This window comes from Hippocampus bargibanti, linkage group LG06 (genome assembly GCF_051943395.1).
Source record: "Hippocampus bargibanti isolate YZ-2025 linkage group LG06, ASM5194339v1, whole genome shotgun sequence".
Taxonomy (NCBI): domain Eukaryota; kingdom Metazoa; phylum Chordata; class Actinopteri; order Syngnathiformes; family Syngnathidae; genus Hippocampus; species Hippocampus bargibanti.
Window position 1 is genome coordinate 25,325,775 of NC_142739.1, and position 13,068 is coordinate 25,338,842.

Genomic DNA, 13,068 nt, shown 5'->3' on the forward strand with positions numbered 1-13,068 from the left:
AGTCTCAGAGTCAGTCTCACAGTCTCAGAGTCAGTCTCACAGTCTCAGTGTCAGTCCCGCAGTCTCAGAGTCAGTCTCGCAGTCTCAGAGTCAGTCTCGCTGTCTCAGAGTCAGTCTCGCTCAGTCACACAGTCTCAGAGTCAGTCTCACAGTCTCAGAGTCAGTCTCACAGTCTCAGAGTCAGTCTCAGTCTCAGTCTCACAGTCAGTCTCACAGTCTCAGAGACAGCCTCAGTCTGTCTCACAGTCTCAGAGACAGCCTCAGTCTGTGTCTCTGTCTTTCTCTCTCAAACTCACGTGCTGAGTTGGAAGCGCACAAAATTCTTGATGTTGTTGTAGATTCCTTTTCCCTCCTCGATGGCTGACCTGAAAGCGCCGGAAAGCGAGACACGCATGAGCAAAACGCAAAGTCTCTCTTGATACTCACTGCCATCGCTCACTCGTTCACGACTCTGACTCTGAAATCGTTACGCGGGGGGGGGGGGGATTGCACTCACATGATGGTGTTGAAGTCATCGTCCACCAGGATCATGTCGGCAGCTTCTTTACAGACGTCGGTTCCGGTGCGGCCCATGGCCACGCCGATGTCGGCCGCTTTCAGCGCCACCGCGTCGTTCACGCCGTCGCCCGTCATGGCCACCACGGCGCCGATGTTCTGCAGAGACTAAACCAACCGGGCTAAAAGTTAACACTTCATGCTTCTTCTGCTTGGGAACGTTATGTCGTGACACACCAGGTGTGGTTTTACAATCACCTTGACGATCTTAAGCTTGTGTCTAGGGCTGGCTCTGTAGAAAACGGAGATCTGCGCACAAGCAAGAGAAGATACGCTCAGGGGGGGGGTGCCACCTTCACTTCAGCATCCATCGGATCTGACACGTGTGTTTGCGTCTTACGCGAGGGACAATTTGCGAGAGCTCCTGAAGGTCCAGACGGTCAACTTCCTCTCCGGATATACACTCCCCTCCTTTGGAGCACAGACCCAAACGATTGGCTGCAAATTGGTTGTGAGAAAAGCAGAGGTTACTTCGTGCAGCTGACGTACATTTTTTTGGGGGGTTTAGGAACAACATGACAAACAGGGATTCAAACCAGAAGTGAAATATAATATATATTTTCTTATCCTACCTATGGAGACGGCGGTCTCCTGAGAGTCTCCGGTGATCATCTTGATGGCGACGCCCGAGGTGATGAGCGTCCCCACCGCCTCTTTGACGCCCGCCCTGGGCGGATCGATGATGCCCACCAAGCCCAAGAAGGTCAAAGATCCCATCTCGTACCCGGAAGCAAACGCCAGCACTGAGGAGGGAGGGAGGGAGGGAGAGAGGGACAGACATGGGTCAAGCTAGCGGCGTAACGCGTTAGAGGCGTGAGGTTGGCGTTGGCATGCGGACCGACCTCGGAGGCCGGCGGCGCCCATGTAGCTGATCTGCTGCTGGTAGAGCTCCACCTGCTGCTGGGTGAGAGGGAAGTCGCTCCCCCGGCTGTTGTAGGAGGTGCAGAAGCGGATCACGTGCTCGTAGGCACCCTTCACAAACAGCACGCCTGTTTTGTCCTGGCGTAGAGGCACCACACGAAAACAGGGTTTTACTGCTTTGCCAAGTGGCCATTGCTCACGCTGTTCTCAGATAGATAGAGAGAAAGAGAGATAGAGAAAGATACAGATCGAGAGAGACAGCTAGAAAGCAATAGAGACAGATAGACAGAGAGATAGCTCTCTAGCGAGCTCGCTCTCTTGCAAGCTAGCTCTGTAGCTGGCTAGCTCTCTTTCTCTCTCTAACTCTCTACCCAGCTTTCTCGCGGTCTCTCCGGCTCGCTCGCTCTCTCTCTCTCTGTCTCTCTAGCTCTCTCTCTCTCGCTAGCTAGCTCTCCGTCTCTCTGTCTCTCGCTAGCCCTCTCTCTCTCTCTCTCTCTCTCTCGCTAACTCTCTCTCTCTCTCTCTCTCTCTCTCTCTCTCACTCTTGCTAGCTCTCTCTCTCGCTCGCTAGCTCTCTCTCTCACTCGCTCTCTCTCTCTCGCTCGCTAGCTCTCTCTCTCTAGCTCGCTAGCTCTCTCTCTCTGTCTCTCTCTCTCTCGCTCGCTCTCTCTCTCTCTCGCTCGCTAGCTCTCTCTCTCGCTCGCTAGCTCACTCGCTCTCGCTAGCTCACTCGCTCTCGCTAGCTCTCTAGCTCTCTCTTTAGCTCTCTCTCTCTCTCTCGATAGCTCTCTCTCGCTAGCTCTCTCTCTCACTCGCTCGCTAGCTCTCTCTCTCTCTCTCTCTCTCTCTCTCTCTCTCTCTCTCTCTCTCTCACTCGCTCTCTCTCTCTCTCTCTAGCTCGCTAGCTCTCTCTCTCTAACTGTCTATCTAGCTAGCTATAAATAGACACTGTAGCTAGCTAGCTACACAGATAGCGAGATAGAAAGATCAATCACTCAATCAGACATACATAAAATTTTCAAGAAAAGCCAACGTGGAAACGCACGTTCACGTTTTCTCTAGCAACACGCTAGCCGGTCAACGCACCTGCTGCGCGCGGTGAACGCAGCGCACCGCCATCCATTTCTTGTCAGAAGTGAAAGGAACCTCCTCCAGTCTTACGTACTCCTGCTGGGCGCCTTCCAAGCCCACCTGCGACCCCGACGGGAACATAAGTACATATATCTATAACAATATCACGTACGTAATACGTATACGTAATATGAATCGTCTCCGTCCGTTTAACGTGATGCGTCCCTCCTACCTTCATGGCGAGGGCCATCAGCGCTCCCTCCGTGGGCCGGCCCAGCAGAGTCCCATTCCTGATGAACGAGTCATTGCATACGCAGCCCACCTTAAGACACGTAGGGCGACGTTACAAACCGTTCATTCATCCATCGCTCTCGCTTTTGTGATTATTAATATTTATAATAATTACATTTTTACACATTATTAAAAACTTTCTGATTCTGATTTAGTCAAGCACTGACCTCCACAATCTTTCTGAGTGAAGGGTGAGAAAAGCCATGGACAATTTCTCCGTCGGCGAAAACCTCGCCGCTGCCATTGTAGCCCACACCCGTCACCTGGACCGCATCACACATAGTCAGCAAAACAAACAAACAAACAAACAAACCCAACAATAATACATAAATTAAAAAGAAATAAACACACAAACAATAATAAATGAATAGATAAACATATAAACAGATACATAAATATTTAAAATAAACAAACAAAAGCACAAACAAATAAACAATAAAAACTAAATAATAAAAATAAATGTACTGACAAATAACCTATGTGAAAATAAAAATAATAAATATACAGATAAATACATATTTAAAATAAAAAAGGTACACACATATTAACAAATAAATAATTACATTAATTTAAAAGAAATTAACACACAAATTAACTATCTACAAAATAAAAATAAACAATAATAAGCGAATAAGCAATCAGATAAACAACTAAACGGATAAAGACTTAAAATATATAACTAAACAAATAAAATAAAATAAACAATACAAATTAAAAACAAATGAACAATGTAAAAATTCAGAACAATAATAAATAAAGAAATGGACCGATAAACAAATATTTAAAATAAACAAACAAAATCAGACAAATAAACAATAAAAAAATAAATAATAATAATAAATGAATTTAAAATAAATTAACAGACATATAAACCAAGTAAAAAAACATATAATACATATATACACAGATAAATAAATATTTAAAATAAACAAAACCACAAACAAAAATAAATAAACAAATAAATAATAATAAATACATTAACACACAAACTTAAAAAAACAAATAAAAATAAATAGATGGAAAGATTGATTGATATATGGATGGATAGATTGATAGATTAATAAATACAAGTTGGGACAAGACTTGTCATCTTTTTGAGATGAGCACAAGTAGGTGAAAAAGAGGGGGGAGGACTTAGAGAGCAAGGTGAGGAAGAAGAGCAAAAGGAGGACAAAGTAAAATAAAAGGATGTAGTCAAGGAACCCGGAGGGGAGCCAAAAAAGGGAGAAGAGCAAGTAGAAGAGGAGAGAGAGCAAATACAGTAAAGTCTCGTTATATCGATATTCAAGGGAGTCCGAAAAAATATCGATATAACCGGGACTATCGATATATCCGATATCGATATAACGAGACTTTACTGTATTGTACAACATCGTAGTGAACCGCTAATGTCGCCCACCTCGGCGTGGATTCCGTCCGACGTGAACATCTGTGTGACGGTCATCTCGTTCTTGGTCAACGTTCCCGTCTTGTCCGAGCAGATAACGTTACAGCAGCCTGAAGACGCACAGGCGCCAAGTCACAAGGTGACGGGAGGAAGGCGCGTTGATGGCGTCTCGCTTGGTTTTGTCGCGTGGGCGTGCGTACTCAGCGTCTCCACGATGGGAAGCTTCTTGACGATGGCTCGCTTTTTGACCATGCGCATGACGCCAAGTGCCAGCGTTACCGTCACCACTATGGGGAGACCCTCGGGAATGGCCGCTACCGCCAGACTGCGGGGACAGCGTGCCGTGAAGACTTCATTTCAACACCAACGGCTTTGGTTGCCAATGGCGATGCTACCTGACGCCGATGGTGAACATGTCCAGGATACTCTTGCCCTGCAGCCAGCCCACCAGCATGATCACCCCTGCGGGAAGCACACGCGCAGATTATCAGAGCAGGCTCGAGGGGGGAGTGTAGAGATAGAGAGGGGAAGAGAGAGTGATGGGGGTGGGTGGGGGGGAGACAGAGAGTCAAAGAGACAGAGACAGATAGACGGACAGACAGAGAGGGGGAGGGGAGAAAGAGAGAGACAAACAGAAAGACAGACACAGACAGACAGATAGTCAGAGAGAGAGAGAGAGAGAGAGAGACAGACAGACAGACAGACAGACAGACAGACAGACAAAGAGACACACGGAGAGAGACAGGCAGACAGACAGAGAAACTGACCGATGATGCCAAAGGAGTAGAGCGAGAGCTGCTTGCCCAGCAGGTCCATGCTCTTCTGTAGCGGCGTCTTGGGAGCCTTCCACGCCACCACATAAAACACAACGAGAGTAAGCGGGCGTTCTGGTCTCAACACCGTGATGCGCTCGACACTGGGAACGCACCTCCTCCGCCTGCATCATCTTGAAGACCTCGCCAAACTCGGAGTTTTCTCCCGTTCCGATGACGATCCCCTGCCACGCAAAGAAAAAAAAAAAATCATTAAATCGCGTTTCAATCAGTACAGCAGCTTATGGCCTCCAGCACCTCCTGATGAGTGTTCTACTTTCCTAATTTCTTAAAAAATACATTGATACCTCGGCTTACGAACTTTTCGCTTTACGAACGTTATATTTATGAACATTTTATCTTGGCATACAAATTATTTTTTGGGATACACACTGCCACAATGAGTGGTGTGTCGTTCGCAAACAAGCCCGTTCTCCTAACAAGAAAATGGCAGCCGGCTTGTTTTGGTCCTCTATTCCCCGCCCTCAGTCGTCGGTTAAAGCCACGTGATTGGTCAAGAACGCAGCAGTGAGGGGGGTGGGGGTTACAGAGAGAGAGAGAGTGAAGTCATTCTCCAAAAAAAGAAAATGGCAGCCGACATTTTTTTTGTCCTCTATTCCCCGCCCCCAGTCGTCGGTTAAAGCCACGTGATTGGTCAAGAACGCAGCAGTGAGGGGAGGTGGTTTAAACAAAGAGAAAGGCAGACGACAGAGAGAGTGAGAAAAATGGATAGAAAACAGTGAAATTTGGACTTGTTTCAACTTTGATAGTTCAAAGGCAGAGTGTAGACTGCAAGGTTAAAATATCCCATCAATCAGGCTCCACAAATAACCCAACCACAAGCCATTTGTACACTTGATGCAAAAAGCTATCAACCCAGCTAAACAGAACACAATTGATGAGGAACTAGATAAAATTATTGCACAGAAAGCACCTTGTTGGGGTAATTCGCCATACAAACATCTCTAAACATCGCTCTGTAATCTTTGTTTACATTTTGGACTTCCTGATACGTCATATCCTGCCTTCCTTTACATGATGTTGATGATAACCATCCTCTTCCATCAACACCCGTCGAAGCAATGAACCAAGGACGAACGATCAAAATAATCCAACAACCTACAAGGGATCATTCCTCAAGATGGTAAAAGGTTACGTTCCTCATCAAGTGTTTAATGCTGATGAAACCGGCCACTCCATTCCATCAAGCCATCAACAACCATCACAAAGGTAAATAAAACGACTTTATTATACAGTAGTTTATTTCTTTAATTATAATACCATAGCACATTTAGTACACATAAAAGAAGGTATATTTTGTGTAGTTTTAAGGCTTAAAAATTAGAAAGCAGAAAATTATGTTTTATGGGAACGGATTATTCTCATTTTAATGGTTTCCTATGGGAAATTATTTTTTGGGATGCACAATTTTCCTCTGACACACTGTCTGGGAACCAATTAAGTTCGTAAGCCAAGGTCTCACTGTACTGCAAAATGTCGATCTAATTCCATACCTTGGCTTTGCCGCAGCGCACCAGCGTGCCCATGAAGGCGATGTTGGCCCGGGAAGCCATGTCGCCATTGGTGTCGGCTGGCTGATGCGCAGTGGACTTGGGGCAGGGCGCCGTCTCCCCCGTCAGACTGGACTCGTCCACTGAAAGGTCGCTAGCCTGCCACGTCAAGATGAAAGGGCGGAGGGGTGAAATCAAAAAAAGGAAGCTATGTGGGGTGTGATAAATGCGGCGGTGCGCTCACCTCAAATAGGCGCAGGTCCGCCGGCACTCGTTCCCCCACCGCCAGGCACACCGTGTCTCCCGGGACCAGTTCCCTTGCTAGCATGTGCTGCAGCTGACCATCGCGGATGCTGAAACCATCGTCATCATCACGCACGCAAGAAATCTCATAACTCATTCACTGCCAGACGATGTGCAAAAATGTGTCCACTCCAGAGCCAGGGTTTTTGTCATTTTCACTCAAATTGCAGGAGGCCACAGAAAATGGAGGTTTAGCAATACATTGTGTATGTTGTGTGTAGTTTTAAGGCTTATTTAGTTGAAAATTATATTTTATGGAGACCGGAGAACGGATTATTCTCATTTTAATGGTTTCCTATGGGAAATTAATTTTTGGGATACACACTTTTCGCCTTACACACTCTGTCTGGGAAGCAATTAAGTTCGTAAGCCAAGGTCTCACTGTACATAAACATGTAGTACAGCGTTAGAAATCTTAGACTCTTCTTTCAACCCAAAAAAAAGTTAATTCCTAACTAATATGGGTCAGGCGTTATCTGAGCTTGAAATGGGGAACATATGTCCAAAATACAATGCAATACAATACATATATATTGATTTATATAGCGCTTTAACAACAGCTAAAGCTGTAACAAAGCGCTAATATGGACAAAATAATAATAATAATAATAATAATAATAATACATTTAATTTCTAAATGCCTTTCAAAACTCTCAAGGACACTTTACAGTCACGGGATAAGAACTTTTTTGTTTATTTGTACAGGTGAGCAGCGGCAGCCATTCGCGCCAGCGTTCACTCTACCAGGAAGAAACACAGCAGCAAAGTTATGAAAGGAAGAGGAAAGGAAAGAAAGAAGTAGAAAAACAAAATACAGGAGCTGCTGGAAATACTCACTTTGTCTCCCGTTCATATCATTGCCCCCTTTCGCTAACTTTAGTTCTTCACGTGAACTCTGAATTAGGCAAAAGGCAAATGCTGCTCCCACGTAGAAGGGAAAAACATTGCCAGAGGTCTGACCAGCACTTTATTGGCACCCCACCGCAATAAAACACAAAGCCCGAGCAAATTCGGGAATAGCCCTTCACGTCACACTTTTCAATTCCCAAATAAATTTGGGAATGGCAGCGAATGAGTTAATTGCTTTTGTGAGTAGCGAAGCCACCGGCGGCCATCTTACGTTGCCATAGGCTAAGTGAGCGTAGCTCTCACGCGATAATTTCTCCGTGGCGTTTTTGTTGTCGCTTACGGAGGGAACGCCAATCAAGACGCCTGTGCATATGAGTCTGGCGTACAATTCTGTAATCTAAGATATTTTAGCGACGGTGAGAAAGTAACAAAATTTACATATAAAATTAAATGCCAAAGGGCAAATGCTGCCCCCTAGTGGAAGGGAAAACCATTGCCAGATGTCTGACCAGCGCTTCATCAGCACCTCCCGCAAGAAAAAATGGTTCTGGAATAAATTTGGGTTGCCACCTCGTGTGTGGCAAACGGGATTTCCGTGCGCCGCCATTTTGTATTGGACCGCCCTCTACCAGTGATTAAAATTGGCAACACGGATAATGTTTTCTGGCTTCGGTCACATGACGTTTCAAAATGAAGATGCCGGATAATGCGGAGCGAGCATACCAGTGACACTGCGGCGGGACCAGTTTTCCCAGCTCTTCCAAAGACTTCTCGGAGCGATACTCCTGCCAAATAATCAAGAGCAGCGGTGAGGTTTTTCCACCGCTCGCTCGCTCGCTTGGCATCTATACACTCACCTGGACGAAGGCGACGGTGACTACGATGATGATAGCCTGTTGGGAGAAATAGAGGGAAATGTAGCCGTGAGCGCTAAAGCTAACGGCATCAAAGGCGACGTGGGGTGCGCTTTGTCGTACCACGGTGATGCTGATGGCGTCGTCGTACTGCCGCATGAGGACGCTGATGACGGCCGACGCCAGCAGCAGCAAGATCAGTGGGTCTTTGAACTAGATGGGGGGGGGGGGGGGAGGACGCCGAATAGTTTAGTGCACCACGACGCCATTTTACGATGCATTGTGACGAGTGGAAACAAACATGAAGCCTGAAGGTCAAAGGGCAACAGCATTTACAAGGCACCAATCGACTTGTTGACTTTGGATGGGGAAGCGGGCGCCCGGCCAAGCGCACGTTACGTTAACTTGGCCGGAGGGGGGAAAAAAAAAAAAATCGCTTGAGATAAAAAAAGCTATTAGCTAAAAGCTATTAGCTAAAAGCTATTAGCGTCGTGCATCCATAGCACTTTTTTTGGATTTGTTTTGACACCGAAGATGACTAGTCGCCAGAACAAAAACAAGGATTAAAGGACAACTGACGTCTCCGGACAAGTTGTGTCCATAATTTGTAAAATGGCTTCAAATGGCTTCTACTGAGCGTATTTTACAAAGATTCCACCGCATATAGCTATATTTTACGTTTTAAGACTCGCGCTGAATATTCAGGAAGTCTTGTTTTTGAGTTGGTGACAAGTCCGTACGTGACGTCACTGAAGGAACGCCCCTGACCGAAAAAAAAAAGACATTGTAGCAGTCCTTCCATCACGTCAATGTATTTTGCTGTACTTGTTTGGTTTGAAACAAACTTCGTGTTGCCAGAAGAGGGCGACCAAGCTCCATATAAGGAATTTAGCAGCCTGTGGAAACGCAATACACTGTCATGTCTATCGATGAGAAGGTTTCTTCAGCCGTCATCTGTACAAAAGTGAAGTCACTTTTGTACAGATTCACTTTTGTACAGATGACGGCTGAAGAAACCTTCTCATCGATGGACCACTCCTGTACGACTGAGAGCTTACACAGACTGTCATGTCTACATTTTCTGACGCCATTGTTTTGATTATCCAGCAAGACGTCTTGGCGTGACGTCACAAACTGGGGGCGGGACTTTCTGAAAATGCCCAATTCGCAGCTCAATTTTTTGCAGATTTCGGACACTTTAAGTCATTTTTATTGGTGTTTTGCATTTGAAGAAAAATATCATAATGCGTGTTTTGGGTATTTTAGATGCTATAAAACGTTTTTCTGATGTCAGTTAGGAAACAAAAAAGTGACGTCGGTTGTCCTTTAAGGATCAAATATGATTGTGTAGGGTTGTCAAAAATCATACAATGGTACCTCTACTTATGAAATTGATCAGAAATTTCTTTTCAAAAAAGTTTGTAAGTCAAGGCGCATTTTCCATGTAAATACCCTAATTCGTTCCAAGCTCCACCAAAATTCAGACTTTTTTCCCTAAAGCATAAAAAAATGCATTCAATGATGTAAAAAATACACGTTGCAAATGAGATCATTTCACGACAAATGAGATTTTTGTTTTGTCCCTGATGATGACCAGTCGCATGAACGAAAACAATTAAGGATCAAATATACTTGTGTTGGGTTGTCTAAGATCATTTACAGTGGTACCTCGACTTGTAAAATTAATTGGATTTTTTTCCTAAAAAAGTTTTTAAGGCAAGGCGCATTTTCCATGTAAATACCCTAATTCGTTCCAAGCGCCACCAAAATTCAGACTTTTTTCCCCCTAAAGAATAAAAATGCATTAAGTTATGTAAAAAACACATGTTACAAATTAGATCAATTCACAACAAATTAGATTTTTGTTTTGACCCAGAGGATGACTAGTCGCCTGAACAAAAACAACAATTAAGTATCAAATATGCCTGCGTATGGTTGTCAAAGATCATCTACAGTGGTACCTCGACTTATAAAATTAAACGGTTCTGCAAGAAATTTCTTTACAAAAAAAGTTTGTAAGTCAAGTCGCATTTTCAATGTAAATACCCTAATTTGTTCCAAGCTCCCCCAAAATTCAGACTTTTTTTTCCCCTAAAGCATAAAAATGGATACAATTATGTACAGTTTTTCCTTCAAGAATTAAAATGCATTAAATCATGTATAAGAGACATGTTACAAATGAGATCATTTCACAACAAATGAGATTTTTGTTTTGACACTGAAGAGGACTTGTCGCCTGAACGAAATCAATAATTAAGGATTAAAATGCTTGTGTAGGGTTGTCAAAAATCATCTACAGTGGTACCTCTACTTATAAAATTAATCGGAAACTTCTTTACAAAAACGTTTGTAAGTCCAGACGCATTTTCAATGTAAATACCCTAATTCGTTCAAAGCTTCACTAAAATTCAGACTTTTTTTTCCCCTAAAGCATAAAAATGGATACAATTATGTAAAAAATACAAATGAGATCATTTCACTACAAATCAGTTTTTTGTTTTGATTCTGAGGATGACTGAACGAAAAAAACAAGGATCAAATATTCTTGTGTAGGGTTGGACTTATAAAATTAATTGGTTCTGCAAGAAATGTATTTATAAAAAGTTTGTAAATCAAGGCGCATTTTCCATGTAAATACCCTAATTCGTTCCAAGCTCCCCCAAAATTCTGAATTTTTTTCCCCTAAAGCATAAAAAGGTGTTCAATTATATTAAAAAAATACATGTTACAATAAAACCATTTGACAACCAATGAAATTTTTGCATAATGAAAAAAAAACCAAAGCATAAATAATAAAAATGACAGTCATTTATCTTTTAACTGACTCCTCATTGTTTTTCCAAAAGTTAAATAAACAATTACGAGGACAAACAAGCATGCGCGCGCACACACACACGTCAAACCAGTACTATTGATTTCCAAGAACGGTAACGTAAACAGAAGTCACCCCGACATTAGCTTCTCCCGCGCTTACTCGACGGGTATGGCGATAAAGTTTCACGGGTACCTGTGCAATGTATTTCCTCCATAGCGGCTCGTCCTCGCTGATGTCAAATTCGTTCCAGCCGTGGTAGATCCTGCGTCGAGAGACCTCGTCCTCACCTAACCCGTAGAGAAGGTTCGCCTGCAGGGCACAGGCCACCTCGTTGACGGGTAGCTCGCTGGCTTTTTTGGAGCTCAGCACGGGAACCATCATGTCATCTTGGCTGCACTCGGCATCTGTGTGGTCAACCTGCAAAACATAATACAAGCACGTAAAAAAAAATTTTTAAAAAAATCATTGTCGTCACAGTCATATGAAGAACACAAAAAAATATCATTTCTGGTTGAATTAATTCATACAAGAAACAGATGTTTTTTTGTTTACAGCGTTCCCTCATTTATTGCAATTGCGATGACCCAACCCCAAGGATTTTTGACCTAAGTGTATATAGGTATATGGGCATCTTTAAAATAAGTAAACAATATTTAGAGAACAAATGATCAACGCAGCATTCATTGATAAGACACTAATATGACGCACCATGCACCTAAACACAAGGGATGATGGCCGTGAGAGAGAATAGACAGAAAAGAAGTTATCATATTTAAAAGTTTCAGACTCAAAAGGCCCACAACGGAAGCACGGAAAACCTGGGGTCAATCTGAGGTGAAAAGACACAGCCTGTTAAACTGTCATCTTCATGTAGGAGATCTGGCCTTGGACTAATTGACGACTTGGTAAACTCCTTCACAGGAAGAGCTCATTAGCCAGGTTACAAATCTATCAGTTCATGGAAAGGACAACCAATTAAAATGTCTATGTTCTGTTGTTTTATGGATGGCGGTGCTTGGGGCGTGATATTCAAATCAAGAAGACTATGTTTTATTAATGTATCACTCGAACTTGCATATACTCTCAATAAATAGCTTGGCAGACGTTGGGCGTCGCTCATGAATGGCTACGTTCCCTGCCGGCAGTAAAAGACAATCTTCCTGTGTTCGAGTCTTTGTTCACAGTGTCCGGATGGAACATCTCTGACAGGCTGCGAAGATGCACAGCCAATCAGCTCACAGGATGGGATGAGTTCACTCGTGCTGTCATTGGTCGACGTCGCGTCGGCGACCAATCATGCGTACAGCCATACACAAAACCTCGGAGTCATTCGGCTTTTTTTGAATCTCAATACAGGAACTCAGCAAGTGAATCGCGAAGTAAATTTTTGTCCCCACTTCTGGGATTTACTTTGTTTTTCCTAACAACGAAAAAGTTTTGAAATCGCCCTTCCCCCATCCTCCTTGCATTTTTTTTTGCATCAACAAAAGGCAATTAAGAGAAGCTTTGGTGCTAAATGTTGACAAACGAAGCATCATAAAAGAGGGTATCAAACCTCGTGGATGAAAATATGCTCGCGACTACGCCTTCATCAGCTGTCCAGTTGTACCGGTAAGGCAAGATTACTTCATCAAAATAATAGCGGTTTAGAAGCGCAAGTCAAATGTTTACTTTTAACGATAAATCTCTCATCCATACATATTTTAAATTTCTCTCATCCATACATATTTTAAATTTCTCTCATCTGTACATATTTTTG

The 13,068-nt window shown here is 43.5% G+C and overlaps 1 protein-coding gene across 2 annotated transcripts in view; it reads right to left on the reverse strand.

Moving 5' to 3' along the window:
• atp2c1 (ATPase secretory pathway Ca2+ transporting 1) overlaps window positions 1-13,068 on the reverse strand; it is a 32,476-nt gene that overhangs the window by 5,625 nt on the left and 13,783 nt on the right. For both annotated transcript variants that reach the window (XM_088998496.1, XM_088998495.1), the window contains exons 2-21: window positions 11,502-11,726; window positions 8,618-8,707; window positions 8,498-8,533; window positions 8,364-8,425; window positions 6,733-6,841; window positions 6,492-6,647; window positions 5,094-5,162; window positions 4,933-5,008; window positions 4,561-4,627; window positions 4,366-4,490; window positions 4,178-4,275; window positions 2,946-3,041; window positions 2,720-2,809; window positions 2,503-2,607; window positions 1,398-1,554; window positions 1,128-1,298; window positions 896-993; window positions 754-804; window positions 497-663; window positions 297-365 (exon numbers count right to left, since the gene is read on the reverse strand). In XM_088998496.1, coding sequence (XP_088854622.1) covers window positions 297-365; window positions 497-663; window positions 754-804; window positions 896-993; window positions 1,128-1,298; window positions 1,398-1,554; window positions 2,503-2,607; window positions 2,720-2,809; window positions 2,946-3,041; window positions 4,178-4,275; window positions 4,366-4,490; window positions 4,561-4,627; window positions 4,933-5,008; window positions 5,094-5,162; window positions 6,492-6,647; window positions 6,733-6,841; window positions 8,364-8,425; window positions 8,498-8,533; window positions 8,618-8,707; window positions 11,502-11,726 — 2,117 coding nt within the window. The remainder of the gene's footprint in view (window positions 1-296; window positions 366-496; window positions 664-753; window positions 805-895; window positions 994-1,127; window positions 1,299-1,397; window positions 1,555-2,502; window positions 2,608-2,719; window positions 2,810-2,945; window positions 3,042-4,177; window positions 4,276-4,365; window positions 4,491-4,560; window positions 4,628-4,932; window positions 5,009-5,093; window positions 5,163-6,491; window positions 6,648-6,732; window positions 6,842-8,363; window positions 8,426-8,497; window positions 8,534-8,617; window positions 8,708-11,501; window positions 11,727-13,068) is intronic.